Raw genomic sequence first — 19,098 nt, forward strand, 5'->3', positions numbered from 1 at the left:
AAAAAAAAAAAAAGGTAAGCAAGGTATTTCTGTTTGCTGATTAAAGGATTTGATAGCATGAATTGACTTAAATCAGGTATAGTCACTTATTCACTTAAAATATAACACGTAGTGGTAATAAAATACTAACTGTGTAGCTTTCGGAAACAGAGGGAAGAGTGGGTCGCCGTAATGAGATGTCTACTTTAACCAAAGATATTTTAAGAGTAAACTGTGAAGTGTACGTTATACTTCAGCCCTACTTCAGTGCTACTGTTTCAAATGATTATTCACATTTGCCTGGGCACTTCACATTTTGCCAGGCATTGCAAAGGCAATCAATTTGAAAAGCTGAAACTGTTCACTACTAGACAATTTTCCCTGAGCTGTAACTTGTGTTTTGAACGTTTGGCTTTATTAGGTGTCAGTAAACTTGCACGTTCACAGTAAGAATTGTGTTTCAGAGGTGTGGTGTCAGTAACACTTTAGTGCCTCTCTCAGCTGTTAAGTGTTCCTTTAATTGCCTGTGCAGGTGTCCTGAGGCTTTCCAGCAAATATTACGGTATTTTAAATCTTAAAGTGATATTGATAGTGCTTCTGTTCCAATTAGTTGGGAGCCCTTCTGGGCAGTTACTGATTTCTTAATCTTAGTTTAATTACTTTTGTAATGTTCTGGTTTTGATCAGGCACAAACTATCTACTAGAAATGAATATAGGAGTGAAGGTCTTTGGACTGTGTTTTATGACTCCATAGCAGTTTCATGCAAACACGTGGTAAATTACTGTTTACCCTCTAACAAAATGAATGTTCTGCTAAAACTAACATACTTCTTAAGTAGAGCTTTTTATGTGCTGCTAAGATTTTGAATTAAGCGAGGTCGTTGTTTTTCTGTGACAATGCTGTTTTCTGTGATAGTACTAAAATGATAAAATGGAGATTATTAGTTCTGTATAGTAACAGGAACTGAACAGTAAGATCTTTTAGGCAGTAGGCTGCATTGGTTGTTTTTGAGTGCTGATCTTGATGATGTTGATATTAGCATGTTCATAGGAGGAGGCAAACTGAGTTTTGCATTCAAAAAGTGACTCATTTTCCTGGTGTGAAGAATGCAGTTTGTTCTGTCTCCAAATAAATATATTTGCTGTCCAAGGCCTAAGTATAAAAGACTAAGTTGAAAATTTCAAGTTATGTATATTAACAATTTAATTAAAATAATCCTTAAAAATTCAGCAGTCTGCCAGAACTTTTTTAGATTCAAATTATTTTTCTTCAGAATGAAGAAAAGAAGTCTTGAGTGTAAAAAGAAATTCTTTTTTTCAGATAGCAGGGTTCTTCATCATTTATTAGCTTGACAGGATCCAGAAGTTATTAATGGTAGGTTAACCTTCTGGATATGTAACAAGCTATGGTAAAAGGCTTGTAAAGTTCACATGGTTTCCACAGTAAAATTCATCTGGTTTCTCCTACGTTGAGACAATAACTTGTGTTTGCTAAAGCATATCTTTAAAAAATATCACTTGCACACTACACTTTTATGATCTCTGGCTAGCAGTTGCTTTTAAATAGTAAGATCAGAATTTCTTTTGTCCTTAACGCGTTTGATTCAGTGACTAAACCCTGCCAGACACGGGGCAGGGATGAACTGTGTTTAGCATTCTCATCAATCTTCTAAACTTTGTAACTTATTATCTGCATTTTAACTGTGTTTAATGTTACTTTTGCTGCTTGGCAAGAACAACTTGCTGAGCAGTTCTGTGTTTTCTATATTAGTATCAACAATTTTACTGTTTCCATCTCACAAAAGATGAATACCGTGTTATGATTCCATATGTACACAACAAAAATTTCTGTCTTTTGCCCTTGACTCTTTGGCCATAGTTTTCTTAGTGTGCTCTTGCTTTTCATTTTGTTATTGCAGTGTTTCGCTTCTGGTTATATATCAGTTTTGCTTTTCCTCTATTCTTTGTAAATTCATGTTTTTCCTCAAAATTATTTTTCTGAAGTTGGGGGGGGCGGGGGATTCTTACCATTTTGAAATGGGTCTATCTTGTCTTAATTGTGAAGTTATGTTTTTTAGAATATTACCTAAATGTTCTCACACGTTTGCCATCTGTCACTTTAAGAGCAAAGTGTGAATTCTTTCTCTCAGTTGATTAGTCAGAATTGATTTCAGATAGGTTTTTCTTAAAAAGCTAGTGTGCATAAATATTAGTAGTCTTCATCTGCATAGATATATTTGTGCTATTATTTTATGAGTAACAATTATAAATATCACTGGCATCTAAGCTACCACTAATTTTAAATTCTATGATCCACTCCCCACAGATGATCAATTCCTATGATCAATTTTGTGTCAAAATAGGCAGATTCCATGAGACTCTCAAGTACAATGGTGTTACTTTCAAACTGGAAAAATATTTAATAATTTTTAGAAGTTCCAGAGATATTTTAGTGCTGGCAGCCTAAGATTTGCAGCATATGTAATGCTGTTATGATGGTCCAACTTTGCTTACCCCACATTTCCAGCACTTTATAAATGATTGTGTAAGAAACTGGTCATCCCTTTGCTAATGTAATTCTTCAATAGATAGTGAGTACTTGCATCATCTTCTGCTTTGTGAGTTAGACCACTGAATTATAAAGAATCAAGAAAATACAGTTGTCAGTGTCTCCAAAATGAACTACTACCTTTATCCACCTTTTGCTCATTCATCCATTTGGTAGTGATCTTTAACATTTTACTCATATTATTAATACTAGAACATATGTACACTTAGAAATAAGCAAACTTGATTTTTTTCATGCCCCAGTATTTGATTTGTTCTCAAGAATTCACATATTCTCATTAACAAGTTACTATTTGTCCACTCATTGACTTCCTTTTTATAATTATTTTGTAATACATCTTCTTATAACTTGATTATATTTTTAGAGAGATTGTTTTTTCTATTGGGATGGAAAGAAATCAAACTAGACGGGTCTTGTTCCAAAGGGAGAATAGTGCTTCATGAAATGCTTCTGCTTCATATCCTATTTACTGATTTGAGGGGGTGGGGAGGGACATTAAATTAAAGAACTTGGCCACCTTTTTTCTTACAGTGATAGAGTAAGAATACTTGAGACCATTTGGATGGTTTTCTTTATTTATTTTGCAGATTTTTCTGTAAAATTTATGGAAGATAGATACTGTAATTGCAACCCTTGTTTCAGTGTCCAGTTGTTGCCCACTGGTGTCTGTATGGTAGTCCAAAGGAGTTTATTAGTTTGTTTACCTTAATGCAAGACTTGGGAAGAACAACTTTTCAGGAAGGTTCTTTTATTGGGGGAAACATAAGACTTCTGAGAGTGGGTTTCTTCCTTCCCTTTCAGCCAAGTGCATCTAATCTTGCTTACTTACTGGACTGGTATATGGCCATGCCATGTTTCTGGAGTAGCTGTTCTGCAGGATTTGGCAAAGTGTTTGTGAAACTGTCCTCCAGCTGTAATCTGGAGGTGAAGCAGTAAGCTCCCCATGGGAAATACTGAGTTACATTAGTTGCTTTTTGGTAATCTGTTTCAATAACCATTTTCCTGTGTCTGAGGCTACTGCCATGCAGAGCTAACACCATATACTAGTGGATGTAAATTCACTGGGAAAATGTTAATTACAGCTAATTACAATTAATTCTGTCTTATTTACATGATTGCAGTTACCTGTCTGGGTAGTCTTAGTGGGAAAATGCAAAAGTTGCAAAAACTTAGTAGGCTCGTGTAAATTAACTGTGTGTCAGCACTGCATGTTCTTGATTAGGGAGATGGCTGCTGCAGCTGCAATCCATAACTTTTTTCTTCCAGTGACCTTGAGTAAAACACTCAGTGCCTGCAAAAACTTAAGCAGATAAACCTTGTTTTTCAGATAAAGGGGTGGTGGTGTATTATTTTTTCTTTTTTTTTTTCTAACTTATGAATTTAAATACAATCAATGAACATGCTGATAAGTAAAATTAACCCTGTTATATGTAGCTCATTATTCTAGATTTCTGTCTTAATTCATGTTGTTTGTTTATCTTTTATTTTTAACAATTCAGAAATTCAGCTGGAGTGATTACCAAAAATAGTAATGTATGTAACAAGGCATTTCCTTTTCCTGGGAAACTGCGTGATTCCCTTGCAAAATCAGAAAACTACATCTGTTTGAAGCACTGCAATTGGCAGATGGTGTGGGGGGAGGGAAGAAGAGAGGAAGAAGGATTTGGGGAAATGTAGTCCTAAAAAAAAAAAAGTCATATTATATCAAAGAGGAGATGACTGATTTCTTTTAACTGTTTGGTGCATTTACAACACAAAAAGTGTTTAAGGAATTGTTTGAAACTTCTAAAATGTTACTTCTCTGCAAGTTAGAAACTGTCTTGCAGCAGCAGTATTTATTAAATTGATGGTTGTTTAGAAAATGGGATCTCTAAAAATACCACTTTAATTTCCTTACTAATTTTCTTTCAATTATGTCACGTTTGAAAGGGGGTGGGAAAGCACTAAAAAGTTTTCTGTTACCTTTCTTAGGTTTTCAGTACTTACTCAAATGAAGACTATGATAGACGTAATGAAGAAGTTGACCCTGTGGCAGCCTCAGCTGAGTATGAACTTGAGAAAAGGGTGGAAAAAATGGAAGTGTTTCCTGTGGAAATTGAAAAAGGTGCAAATCAAACCTTGAACATTTGCAAGAGATACTATGCACACAAAAGATAAAACAACTGTAAACTCTATCTTCCCTGAATTTAGGTCTTGAATTTTTGAATGTGTGTTCAGGCTTACATTTATGGCTAGTTCTATTGAATTTAGTGAACGTTAACTGGACAGGCCTCTACTAAGTGCAAATTGTCATACTTAATTGAAGTTAGGAAGGCTACATTACTGAGTGACAGATCTGTACCAAAATATATGCAATTCATAAACGTTGCTATCTCTTCCCGATACCATGAAGCTTTGAATCTAACAGACAGTCATAACTACAGAACAAAAACGCTTTAAGTAGTATCTAGATAGAAAAATATGTTGTCTTTTTTTTTTAAGTGAATTTTCATATCTTTTGCATGGAAGGACTTGGAGTGCTTTGAAACAGCTCACAACTGCTAAGTGTTACATCTTGTGTTATGCGGCTAACGTTAGATTTTTTTAATCCCTTAGGTGACAGTGGTCTGGGCATCAGTATTATTGGAATGGGAGTTGGTGCTGATCAGGGACTGGAAAAACTAGGTATTTTTGTAAAAACAATAACAGATGGTGGAGCTGCTCAGAGAGATGGACGGTGAGTTTTTCATTGAATTGATTATGCTTTTTACAAATTTCTAACTGAGCCCAGTCGTTTTCATTGGGTATGCTAAATACTGTGAATGAAAGTACAAAAGCTGAATGTAGCTGAATAAATATTACCTTCCTGCATTATGTTAATTTTTTAAAAAAACAATTTTTATTTAATAGAGGACATTTTTGCAAAATAAGTGTAGATCTGCTTACAGCATATATGAGAAAAGCTTAGGATGCACCCAAGTGTAAAAGTGCTACAAAAGCATGTTGATACCCCAGGACAGCAATCACTGTGTAAACAGTATAAAAAATATCAAGGCAAATAGCATGTAAATTTTAATTGGTGATCTGCATAGTAACTGAGAAATTCTTATTATAAATACTAGTGACTTTTAAGTGATACTTGTTATGTCAAAAATCTGTCAAGCCAAAATATTTTTGTTGAAGTGTTAGCTAAGCATTTATTTATTTTGCAGAATTCAAGTAAATGATCAAATTGTTGAGGTTGATGGCATAAGTCTGGTCGGAGTTACTCAGTTCTTTGCAGCCACTGTATTAAAAAACACCAAAGGCACAGTGAGGTATGTATGTTTTCTATGAAATACTACTTTCTTTTTTTCATTCTTCATTAATGGAGAATACAAAACCATAATCTGAAAGTTTTAGAAAGACATTGCTGAAGGCAGCAGTATGGCAAACTAATTTCTTAAGCATATCTTAAACTTTTTGCTTCAAGGTAATTTGTTTCTCTTTTGTAGTTTTCTCATTGGGAGAGAGAAGCCAGGGACTCAGAGTGAAGTAGCCCGCCTCATTAGTGAGACCTTAGAGCAAGAGAGATGTCTGTATGAGCAGCACTATGTTCATGATGATACAGAACAGGTAAAACATCATACATACTTAAATATTTTTAAAAGTACATGATTACTACTACATGCAATAATTTCTGCAAGTGGAATAAATGTTTTTTGAATCAAATTGAAGCAAAAAAAGGGTAAAAGAGGCAACTTGTTAAAAACAAAGTACAAACTTCATACATTAGTATTATCAAGGCACATGATTAGCACTACTTGCTATACTTCCAGTTTATCAGTAGTCCAAAAGGTATCAGCTGTGTGTGATTGTTTTGTGCATGGCTGGCTTAGCTCTCTCTTGTGGAACTTTGATGAAGGTGTTTGCAAGTCATCTTTAAAACTTATTATAGGTATAAGAAACTAAAATGGCATAGTAACTAGTTGAGAAAAGTTTTGCAACTGTTTGGTTTCCTTGATTGTATGCTTTTGTTATTGCTGCTACTATAATGCAAAGTGTGTGTGTGTTAGAGAATGTCATGATCTTCCCATTTTGTCAGGATGATGACTATGATGATGATGATGATACATATGAGTCACATTTACATGGAAAATCTGTAGAAGTTTTTGATCTTCCTGAAAATGAAGATATTGGTTTACCACTGGATATGGATTCAGCACAGTCTCTTCTTAAATTTAAAGAGGTGTGGTAGCAGTTTCTTAAATATTCTTTGTGATGCACTGGGGGAGCACCTGAACCTTGTAAGATTTGGGTATAATCTCCTTCATGTCCCCCTTCATGTGGTTTGGGGTTTGTTTCAACATCGCCAATAATCTCTCTGGTAAATGTCCCTTGAAATGTAGGTCTTCTGTAATTTTCTGATCCCAGCTTCCCTATACCTATTTATATTAAATGGTCCTTTCATTTAAACTAAACTTAAAAAAGCCCTTGGAAACAGGTGTTAGAACCCAACATCACCTCCCTCCTTGTTGTGATGTCTGAACATTGCATTAAATAGATATGATGCTTCTCTTAGTTCTTCTGTGGCCCATTGGACTTTGCTTTTGTTTGCTGCGTAGTAGAATGGCTGTAGCTGTGGGGGGAGCATGGGGGGACAAGTATGCCCATTCTGAATGGTCTTGAATGTTGTGGTTAGATGTTTTTCAGGAAGACAAGAAAAACACATCTAATCTCTTGCTCTGGTCCCTGAGGTTTTCTGGGTAATATCTGCATACATAAAAGCACTTGATTCTGTAGATAGGCACATTTTTGGCTTGGAGGGTTTTTTCAGGTAATCCCTTCTGGTTTTTTTTTTTTATGGTGTATTTTTTTGAAGTAATGAATTTGTAAAGTCAATAGGGCATTCCAGACTGTGAATCCCAACTTAACATAATTGGAAAATTCAGTTCCCTTTTCCCAGGGTTTTTATAAAGGAGCATATTTGCTTTATTCAGGTCTGTGGAATTTAGTTGGGGATTTAAGTGGTGTGGTCTTTGGCATTGAGGGGTCTGGGCTGCTTTGGTAGATTTAAGTCCCTGTCATTTTCACTCTGGAGGAGAAAAATATAGTGCAAAGAAACTGTTTTGTCAGGTGCCATTTGTACATGCACCAGCTTATTTTTGTAAAGGATCACTATTTTGCAGATCTCCTTAAATTTGCTCTCTTGATGATATTGATGATGTTGGGGAAGTTGAAATTTCAGGCTATTGATCACTAGAGAACATTTACAGTTTTTCTAGGTTAGGAAGTGTAGCAGCAGGCTACAGCATCTTTTTGTAAGCGCTATATTTACTTGGGATACAATTAAATTCTCTGCTGGAATCATTACTATGCTGTTATTAACATAATCTAAACAAAGGATAGTCATGGATTCATTTGTTTTAATGTGTGTTTGGTGCATTATGCCTTGCCAAAAAAAAAAATCCCCCGAGGGTTACAGATGGAAAGAGATATAAGAAATAACTAACAGTTGTCAAAAAAATGTGCTTTTGCACTCATATATGTGCTGTTTCCTTAAGACATGTAAACAATAATCTTTACATTTGGCTTAGGTGTAGCCTTTATCCATTTCTAATAATCCTATGCAGATTTGTGGTGTAAAGTACAAGGCTTAATTTTAAAACAAAGCCAGCATGTTTATTTGTAAGTGCTGATAAGTAAAAATATTTAGTACTGTTAAATTTTTACTAGATTCTGTGTACCAGTTGTCATCATAAGTGCATGCTGCCTTTTCATTCTTCTGGCACATTGAAACATTATTTTAACCTCCTCACTTAATGTATAGAAAATTATGTGGGATTTTTAATTATAGGTGATCATGTATTGATTTTTGTAGCAAGTGGAATACTGTGGAACTTTTTAAATTTGAGTTCAACTTTCTTTTAATAAAAGCTCATGATCACTTCTCCTGTAATTGACAAATGAGTAAGTTGACTTCATGCTACTATAAAAATGGTTTGAGGAAGAAGGGAATCATGGACAAATGCATTTTGTGTATGCTCATACAATTGTTTGTTTGTTGTTTCAGCTACAATTAAAACATGCAGTAACAATAGCTGAAGTGAATCAACTGAAGGAGAAAGTAAGTTTTCAAAGAATCTTATTTGGTGGTGGTTTTTTTTGTGTGTTGTTTTTTGGGGTGGTTTTTTTTTTTTATTTCTACCTACAAATTTTACCAAGAGTAGGATGAATGCAAAAGGCAGCAATCTGTTTTAGGTCTCAGGCTCAATATACTCTGTGTTATGCTAGACAGATATTTCTAAGCTGAAGACCTGTGCTCAAATTAAAAAAACAAACAAAACCAAAACAAACCCACCCCCAACCCCACAAAACAAACAAACAACCCCCCAACCCCAAAATCCCCCCTGTGCCATTATAAAATGAACGCTTCAGTATTACTGCTTAGAGCAGAACTGAATATGGTGGAGTACTGTATGAAACAAGCTCCCAAACAAGTATTAGAACATTTTCAGCAGATAGAACTTGTCTTATCTGAGTATAGATTTGGCACTTAGAGACAATGGTTTGCGACTGACTTTCTGTTACCAGAAAGTTATTTCTGTTACCTTGTTTCCCCTCTTTCCCTCCGCAAATTTCTGACCTGCTGTGGGGAGGGAGTTTTTTCCCAGCTTTTTTTTTTTTTTTTTTTTTTTTTTTTTTTTTTTTTTTTTTTTTTTTTTTGTGAGAATTGGTTCAACACTTCTGCTTTCTCTGAGAAAGGGTTTCTTGTTCTTTTTGCTGCTTTTTCCACTGATGGAGATCTGTGCATGGCTTTTTTCTGGAAATATTTGTTGTAGGTGAGCAGCTTCTTTTATTCCATTGCCCTTCCGTATTGCCTTGCTGAGAAGTGTGTACCCTAGGACAAGTTGCAGCACATTGCTGGGGGCGCGTACCAAGTGCAGAGGGGATAGTGCTTCAGACTGCAATAATTTTGAATAACAGTATCTATTGGGGGTTTTCTTGCACTCTGCAAATGTTCAAAGCTCCAAGCGTAGAGAGGCAAGGCAGCCAAAACTTCTTTGTGTTCTTATGATAGTTCTGATTTTGATTTCTGACAGTGCTCCTCCTCCTTGCTGTATTCTTGAATTTTGGCCCAACTGGATTGCTAAAAAAGCTGTTAAAAACGTTGGCATTAGTACAACTTACTGCCCCATTTTAAATTCAAGAAATTCTTGGTCCTTACAACATCTCTGTTCCATCAGCAGGTGATCTTAACTGGCTTCAAAAGCAGTGATTTCCTCGGTGTAAATGGTGTCCCCAAAGAAGGAGGCATGGACAAATTAAGTGGTATCCTGCCTGCTCATTCCTCCAAGGCCTGGAGAACTTCACATGTTAACATTCCCTTTTATAATGTGGCTGCTGTCAAGCCGAAGGGGCCCCATCCCTCTCCTTTGTTGAGGGAATGTTTGGTGTTTTTATAAATTAGCCCCAGGAAAGCAAACCATGAGTATATCATAATTTATTAGGAAGACCAATGTTGTATAAAGTACCAGGGAAGATCAACCGGTCTCATTAGCTTTATTCAAAAAGCTGTTGGTAACAAAGTAGTAGGACAGGGAGCTTGTCTTATACAGGTTAACATTCTGTATCTCCAGTTGCCTTTGAAGGTAATCAAAATAGGCCTCTCCAGAGGTATTAAGAAATGGTGAGATCTTGAACAAGTCAACATAAGCTAATAATAAAGGTCTTATTCATTTTATCTCTTTAAAAAGAAGCAATACTAATGAGGAAGTAGTAAAAGACTCTTGGGTTTGAGTTCTGAACTTACTTGTATTAACAAGGGTTAGAAGAGTTGATACCTTTTCTTTAAAAGTTCAGTGTCTTTAATATTAATGCTAAGTATTTGTTATTAGCTATTCTCTACTTACATATGTATAAACAACTGGTTTTTTATTTCATCTTTTAGTTTATATTAATTCCTTAAGTATTAATCTTTTCAGTTAAAAATTGTTGAAGCAGAAAAAAATGAATGGAAACTGAGTCGAGCCCAACTTCAGCAAAACTTAGATGAAAGCAAAGAGAAAATTAAAAAGTTAGAGACCTACTGGTTAGAGGCACAGAGTTTATGCAAAACAGTAAATGAGCATCTTAAAGAAACTCAAGAACAATGTGATGCCCTTGAAAAAAAATACAAGGCAGCCAAGAAATTGCTTAAAGATTACCAACAAAAGTAAGTACTCCAAAATACCACATGTCTCTCTCTTGCTGGTACATTTTGTACATTATGGGGAAAACTGACAATGATATGTAGGATTAGGATTTGCTTAACACATTTTCTTTTCATTTGTCAGAGTTCAGGGAAGCAGTGGGCTATACATGCTGAATTCTTCTATACCTTAAGTCGCCAGCTTCTGGAAAGGTTCTCCAAAAACTTTGTTGCTACTTTTGATTCTAAGCTTAGGAAAAATTATTGAAATATTTCAATAACAAATTTTTAAAACAACTTAGTTGAGAAACTGTAATGCATCTATACTTTTGGAAGGACTCCTTGAAATTTGGCATGAGGTATTTGGCAATACCTTTCGCTGTTCATGAAAAACCCTCTAGCTTTGACCAACCTGAATGTTCCAGATAGGGTAGGCATCAAAGGATATAAAAGCCAGATATGTGTGATTCAGCCTGACTTAGGAATTATATCTTGTAGGGGGAATAAAAGCAATTCTGAGAAAAATTAAGAGTTTGGCATATGTATCTAGCTCATCAAAATGGCAGCATGAAAACAGTATCTTCAATCTGTTAACAGGTTTGGTTTTTTTAGTAGAGGTAATATTGCTTATTAGATACATCTGTGTAAGACTTGTACACTATTGTCATGCAGTTGTGTCTATTTGTTCTGCCTTCTTTTCTCTCAGCTAAACAAGAGCTAATTGCAAAATACTTGTAGAAGTGTCTCGATAATACAGAACACAACTGTTGCTTTTGGTAGTTACTGTAAGCATATAATTCTCTTGTCCCCAATTTCTCCACTTGTTACTTATTTTTAAAGGCAGTGTGCATGCTCTTTTGCTCTGTAGTCCACATGCAGAAATGTTACTTTTCATAGTGTATTTTTGTGCTGTTTGGTGAGCTTTTTAAAGGTCTCCTTTCCCCTCTCCTCCCAAGCTTATATGCAAGGAAGTTCAAAAGATGTTAAGATGACTGCTAACATGCTACTTTCTGTTTCCTTGCTGTTTAGCAAATTCCCATTACTCTTCTGACTGTCCCTGAAGCTTTTGCATTTTGTGTAGATGTTCTACACTAATTTTCTATTTTTGTGTGTTATTCCATCTGACTTGCGGGAAAAAGCAGCTTTTATTTTTGTTTCCTTCTTGTAATCAGTGTTTCTTTTTTGTAAAACCCAGATATTGCAATTTCTGTAGGATGAACCAAGTAGAAACTTGAAATGCAATTTATTTTCCTACAAAGAATTTTACCGTAGCTTTTGGAAGGAAAATACCATGTGTGCATGTATCTTTGTGGAAGAGAGTAAGCTGTAATGGTTGGAGTCGCTTTAAATGTATATGCAACTTGACAGTTTTAAAGGTAGAGAAATGGTTGTAACTTTTAGAAGAAGTGTTGCAAAGCATCCTTTTTCAGCCCAGAGTAAATTATAGTGTCATATGTACTTTCTTTTGAAGACAGTAGAAACATAGGTCATTTTGTGACGTTACAAGATTAATGAATCAGTTATACCTTACGGACTGATTTTTTTTTTTCCAACGTTTACTAACAGAATGGTTTTTAGTAAATGCAACTGTGCGTATTTCTATTTTATGTATTTTTCTACATTTCTATATATTACTGTTTCATATATATGTATATATTTCTTTCACCAGAGAAATAGAATTTATGAAAAAAGAAGACGACCATTCAAGGCTACTTGAAGAGAGAGACCAGAAATATGCAGAACAGCTGAAAATATATCAGGAAAAAGTAAAGCAGTATTATATTTTGAAATAAACTTCTGCATTCTTGGAGAGTTGTATCTCACTCCTGAATTTTAATTCTTGCAGATTTCAGAGCTTGAAAGTAAATTGAAAGTATATGAGAGAATGCCATATATGTTTGGAGGTGGTAGTTTATTGGCAGATGGCTGTCAAAGTCCAGGCCAATATAATGAGCAGTCAAAGATAAGAGAAGAAAATGAAAAAGAAACAGAATTAATAGAAGAAAGACTAAATTCTTCAGAAATGTTAATTTCTGGTAAGTAGGTTGTAGGATCTTTGATTTGCATTTAACAAAAATCGGGAGTTATTTGTGTACTGGGTTTTGTTCTTAAAAAGTTAAGTGTTTGCTGTTTCCTACTGACTGGGTAAATGTTTGACCTGAGCCAGTGTGGATATTTTTGTTTAGGTCCCCGAACATTTTCAGTATTGTAATAATGTATTTCTTAAATGCTGTGGGAAAGAGGAGACAGATGGAGAGAGATCCGTCTTCGCTGTTCCTCAGATTCTCTATTAGTGAAACCAATAACGTTAGTGGGACTAAAACACTGAGATATGTCAGTTAAAATCCCATTGATTTTAAGCTATGATTTACACCAAAACTTGCTATGATTTTTTTTAATTTGTCTTGTAATTTTATGCCTAGAATGTTATAAAATATCAGATGGTGGTTCAAATGAGAAGCATATTTTTAAAAGATTTGGTAGATGCTTATGTACTCTGTAAAGAGTTTCTGTCTTAAAGAACAAGCATAGGAAAGTACATTTTGGGCACAAATTCTCATCTATTTGAGAATAAAATTCAGAAATTATATCCTGATTGATTTTATTTTTTTTAATTGAAGAAATTGTGTAGAAATATATTTCAAATTAATTAGAAATTGCTATCACAACGTGTTAAAATATTGTAGTATTATATAAAACAGTATTTCCAGATAGTAATCATTACCAGGTAGAATAATTCTGATTTTTCTGGACAGTGGGTTGGAGAACTTTCCTACCAGTTTGTTTTGTTTTTTAAAAGAACTACATATTTGTTGCAGATTTTGATGCTTTTGTTGGGGATACTCCCAGATTAGATACCAGTGCCCACAAAGCAAAAGCTCAGCTTGCTTTGAAAGTCAAACGCCAGCCACCTTCTCGATCAAAGCTGAAAGAAACTCTTGGGGCTGGACAACAGACTGCAAATCTACAGGTACCGATATTGGTAGATAATTATGCATTCAGGAGCGTGAATGTGTGTTCAGTTTTATCTGTATTTGCAATTTTAAGTGTTCTCTGTGCCTCATTCACACTGTGCCGAAGCATCATATTTTTATGCTGTATCGAGTGAAAAACCCTCTTTGGGTTCATACCACATATGTGATCTCTGACATGTTCTTTGTGGCACAGTTAATTTGAAGTTAGCAAAGAAGTATGCAGGCTTGTTGTATTCTACTTCCTGAAATATTTTGATACAGTGACAGTGGTATGTTGTGAAATATGCTTATCTATCTTATAATTCCTTCGTCTGAAACAAGTTAGTTACCAAATTTCTTCAAAAACTGAACACTTCTGAAATGCTTCATTATTCCATAAATAATCATTTAAGGCCACAAAAAATATACCAATAAAATGTTCTTGCACGTTTCTGGAAAACAGTTGAAATACTGAGGTGTATATAGTTCGTATGAGAGAGAGCCTGTCATAGATGGAGAAGATTGAACTACTTCAGTTAGACTGAAAAGTGGTTGCATTGAATTGGAATGGCCAAGATATACCAGAACATTACTGACTTGGCTAGAGAAAGAGTATTTGGGATGTGCACAAGATCTGTATAGGGGTAGATAAAGAAAAGTCTCTAAAATCAGCTTCATGTGATTCAGATGGTATCTGCAAGTGATTAAGTTAAAATTTTCTGAACTGGGAAGTTTGTCTTTAGCATAGCATATCCTTATATCCTGGTAAAGGATCAGATAGTAAAGGATTATGTCATGCTTATAAAATAACTTTTGAATTTGTTGAAGGATGAGGATTCAGAAGATACTGTTCTCAACAGAGAACTTTCCACTGTGTACCTAACCAAGACCTTAGAAACAAGTGAAAAATTAACTCTCCCGTGCCTGGATGACATAGATCGAAAGAGTGAAAAGCCTGAACAAACAGAAAGCACAGAAAGTCCTCTAGAGTCAAGTCCTTCTGCTTCCACACACTCTTCTCCAGTACACAAACCAAACAACGAAAACAGCACAACTACCACTCATTCACCTCCTCCTGAAGAGATGGCTCCCAGTTCTCCTCAAGGGTATCCCAAGAATGTTAAGCAAAGAGAAGCAAAAGGGAAAGGGAAAGAGGCCAAGGGTAAGACTTAAGGGTTTATTATTATTTTAATCCTTCAGGGTTAAAGTATTACACATTTTAGGTATAAATGAATATTGAACAATAAACTACTTTGAGGGAAAATGAACTGACTACAAAACTAATTACCTATTCTAAAACCACTTGTTAACTCTTCAGGAAAGTTTGAGGTTAGCAAAAAAGTATGCAAGTTCGTTGTATTCTATTTTTACTTACTGAAAGATTTTGATAAAACAGTAGTATGTTCTGAAATACGCTTATCTATCTTTTAATTTCTTCATCTGCAACAAATTAGTTACCAGATTTCTACAAAACCTCAACATTTCCAAAATAATTTATAGTGCCAAGAATCTAAAAGGTGCCTGCAGAATAAATGTTGTTTCAATTAAACAGTTACAGAAAGGAATATGTCTGAGTCAGTTTGGTAAAAGCTCAAACCTCTAAATCTAGAGGGTCTAAATGGTTGCCTTGACATAAGCCTAGAGGGGAGCTAAGTCATTGACTGTGGATAATCAGTGAAGCTCGTAACACATTTCTGCAAAACACTAGCCTCATAAGTGGCAATGTATTGGAGAGCAAGTTTGACTGATTTCCCAATTCCCAGAAAAATTCAGTGTTGACTTTGTGTTTCCCAACGTTATCCAGGTGTTTAAACAAGATACGGATTCTGAACGTTACGGGAATTACTGTATTATTCATCTTGCCCTCTTAGGATATTTCTCACTAGGAAAAGGTTAAAGGTATTATAATCAGCCTAGTCACTACTAATCATTATTTGATAGAAATATTTGGCTTTTTTTCTTGTGAATAATTGAAAAAGGGATCAGATAGAATATTTTAAATGCTTGATATTTCCTTTAGTCAGCTAGCAGAATATATAAAGGCAGATTATACTTGCTGTCTTTTCTATACAGCTCAGACAAAACCTTTCTTTGAATATTCTGAAAACAGGATTTGTTTTATACTCTCCTCATACTATGTGTTTCTAGAAAGTCTTAAACAAAAACTGTCTCTACCCCAGCTTCTGTTTGTTTTGTTTGTTTTTTAAAAAAATCATATGAAAACAAGTACCTAATATATAAGTGATTTTGCTTTCTTTTCTACAACTTTTTTGTGATGGCTGAAGCATTGCAAACATTTTCTTAAAATTGGCAGACTCACTGGAAGAGCTAATTAATGCAGTACATCAAAGACGAGGATTAGTATTGAAAGCTAGCTCTTTGCAGGCACAATGACACTAAATGCTACTTTCTGTTAGATTGTTGCTTTCTAACTATTTAAATATCTACCTATTATTTCATTGAAATAATCCTTTCAATTACTTTCCCATCCATTCATGTATCAGTCTGTTTTTTAACCTATTGTAATGTGGTTTAGAAATTACCTCTTTTCTTAAAATATTACCTCTGGAGAGAGAGCTGGTGTCGTGGTTTAACCCTAGCCAGCAACTAAGCACCACGCAGCTGCTCACTCACTCCTCCCTACCCAGTGGGATGGGGGAGAAAATCGGGAGAAGAAGTAAAACTCATGGGTTGAGATAAGAACGGTTTAATAGAACAGAAAAGAAGAAACTAATAAGGATAATGATAACACTAATAAAATGACAACAGCAATAATGAAAGGATTGGAATGTACAAATGATGCGCAGTGCAATTGCTCACCACCCGCCGACTGGCACCCAGTTAGTCCCCAAGCGGCAATCCCCCCGCCCCACTCCCCCAGTTTATACACTAGATGTGACGTCCCATGGTATGGAATACCCCTTTGGCCAGTTTGGGTCAGCTGCCCTGGCTGTGTCCTGTGCCAGCTTCTTGTGCCCCTCCAGCTTTCTCGCTGGCTGGGCATCAGAAGCTGAAAAATCCTTGACTTAGTCTAAATACTACCTAGCAACAACTGAAAACATCAGTGTGTTATCAACATTCTTCGCATACTGAACTCAAAACATAGCACTGTACCAGCTACTAGGAAGACAATTAACTCTATCCCAGCTGAAACCAGGACAGCTGGAAACACATGTCAATATTAAAATTAATTCTTCTGGTTTTGTATTTAAGTTGACAGAAAAAATAACCAGTTTAACTGGTAGTTACAATTTATTGGATGTTACATGTTTAGGAAGAGTGGTTAACTAATTAGATAAAGTTCTGATGTTGATCAGAAACTACTGATCAGATATGAAAAAAAACCAAAACAAAACCACAAAAACCCTGACTATCTTGACTATTCAGCATGTAAACTTTGAGATAACCATTATATGTTTCAGGAAGGATTATTAGCTGATGGGATGGTGGGGAGTTGTCCTCAGTTTTGTGTAGTAAACATGATTTTTTGTTTTTTATGATCCCTGAAGGCATCTGTGTACATTACTTCATGTCAGGAGTTGTCTTGAAGGCGGAGCTTAAAACCTGCTTTGTCTCACAAAAAGCAGGGTGCATGTCTTTCATAGGCAGCTTAGTTATGAAACGCCTGATTTGCAATATGAAACGCATTTCAATTATTTAAAAAAATAATAATTTAGTAGCCTGAGAATTTAAAAGGAAGTACGGTCAGGATTTGCAGTAATGTGTCACATTGGGCTGAGGTAGTGTGATGCTTAAATTTGTCACTTAATTTCACTTGATAATTGAGCAGTTGGAATTGAACATGCTCCCTCTGGTGAAAAATTAGATCCTAGCAGGTTGTATTCCAGTTTTGAAAATACCACAGTCTTGGAGGAGCTTCAAAGTCCCAATTATTTCTTTAGAATAGTTATAGTTTGTATACTGTTTCCAAGAAACTCAGCTTGTTGGGATCTGTCTGCTCTCCAGGTACTGGCTATCATGTTGGTTAGGCACTCATTCTGGAGCTAGCAGCTTGCATATGTAGCCTATGTTCCAAGTAGCTAGCCTGGACTAGCTACTGAACCAGAAAAAATGCAGAAGGAACATCTTTTAATACTTCAGGTGTAATAAAGGATGATTAAATGCTGTACTTGCTCAACCGTTGCTTTAAAACTGAGTTTCTTTCATGCATTTATACTGGTTATCTAGTTGTTGTATTTTCAAGTTGATATTTTGCAGAAGAAAGAGGTACTTTTTTCTAAACCTATCTTAAACTATCTTTGTTTGTAATTCATTGAATCAAAATACTGTAGTAAGTTTTATCTTTCTGTAGACAGTATAGAATTACTGTTTATCAAAAGCAATATTTTTGATCAGTCATAAGCAACTGTTGTGTTGCCATTTTTCAATGGTATGGCACAGCCAGAATGGTGGGAAGATGCCACAGAGAATAACTTACGTTGATATGGCTGTAGTATTTTCAGCTAGCATCTGTATGTGCAAATGACAATTTTAACACTGTTACTTAGGTTTTAGTATCTTCTTTACTTACAAGCATCATCGTAAGTACTTGAAACTTGCAAGTATTTTTACAATAATGTTTTTATTTTTCATCCCTCTATGAAAAGCAGAAGAAAAGAAAAATGAAGACAGGATAATAGAAACAAATGAAGGAACATCATCAGGGAGGTCCAAAAGGAGATTTCCAGATTTTGGGTAAGATTTCACTTGTGTTCATTTGGAAATAAATGGTTTTCAGTGTTATTTTTGGAGAATATAATGTTCGCTAAATTAAAAAATGTTCAGGAAATCTAGTAATGCTACTTCATAGCAACACCACTGGACAGAGTCTTTTTCATCTAGAATTTGTAACGTTGCATTCATGTTTCTACCACATTTTGATTTTATTTATCTGTACTTTTTTCCCTCAAAGAATTTCTTCGGGTTCTTCAGTTTTTATCTGAATACACAACTTCTCGATGAGTTAAATTGGAAATCCATGCATAGTTTTATGCCAAAAATACTGTTGGAGCTTAGACTCTAATGTTATGTCATGCTGGCATTACAGTCTAAAATAGATACCTGTCTTGCCTTAATTCCTTCTACAGTAGAGGTGTCATTGCACAGGGTTTGGCTATAGTAGCTGCTTACTGAACTGTTCCTTGGAGGCAGGCAGCAGTGATGAGTGGATTTCTGAATTCCTTTAGAAGATGAGAATGCGAACAGGGGTAAAACAAAAGAGCAAGCTGCATATTATCTGGAAATGCAGTGTGGTAACTGAACTCTGGGGATTTGAGAGAGAGTTGCTACATTTTGCAATAAGCCTTGCTCCTGTGGAGCCAGGTATAAAGCTTGTTGAAGCCAGCTAACATCGAAGACTCAGACTCGTACTGCAACAAATATAACAAATAACGTAAAAATGATAACTTACTTCACACAAAGAGGTTCAACTCACTCTGCATTGCATA

General features: G+C 35.3%; 1 protein-coding gene across 6 annotated transcripts in view; it reads left to right on the forward strand.

Moving 5' to 3' along the window:
- LOC115342641 (neurabin-1-like) overlaps positions 1-19,098 on the forward strand; it is a 44,735-nt gene that overhangs the window by 10,059 nt on the left and 15,578 nt on the right. For 4 of the 6 annotated variants that reach the window (XM_041124323.1, XM_030017218.2, XM_030017220.2 and 1 more), the window contains exons 3-14: positions 4,520-4,652; positions 5,144-5,264; positions 5,740-5,844; positions 6,022-6,142; positions 6,612-6,755; positions 8,580-8,633; positions 10,492-10,721; positions 12,367-12,463; positions 12,544-12,733; positions 13,517-13,668; positions 14,480-14,813; positions 18,259-18,346. In XM_041124323.1, the coding sequence (XP_040980257.1) occupies positions 4,520-4,652; positions 5,144-5,264; positions 5,740-5,844; positions 6,022-6,142; positions 6,612-6,755; positions 8,580-8,633; positions 10,492-10,721; positions 12,367-12,463; positions 12,544-12,733; positions 13,517-13,668; positions 14,480-14,813; positions 18,259-18,346 (1,769 nt within the window). The remainder of the gene's footprint in view (positions 1-4,519; positions 4,653-5,143; positions 5,265-5,739; positions 5,845-6,021; positions 6,143-6,611; positions 6,756-8,579; positions 8,634-10,491; positions 10,722-12,366; positions 12,464-12,543; positions 12,734-13,516; positions 13,669-14,479; positions 14,814-18,258; positions 18,347-19,098) is intronic. The other 2 variants (XM_030017219.2, XM_030017222.2) reach the window with 1 other exon arrangement.

The sequence above is a fragment of the Aquila chrysaetos genome, chromosome 6, assembly GCF_900496995.4.
Source record: "Aquila chrysaetos chrysaetos chromosome 6, bAquChr1.4, whole genome shotgun sequence".
Classification (NCBI taxonomy): domain Eukaryota; kingdom Metazoa; phylum Chordata; class Aves; order Accipitriformes; family Accipitridae; genus Aquila; species Aquila chrysaetos.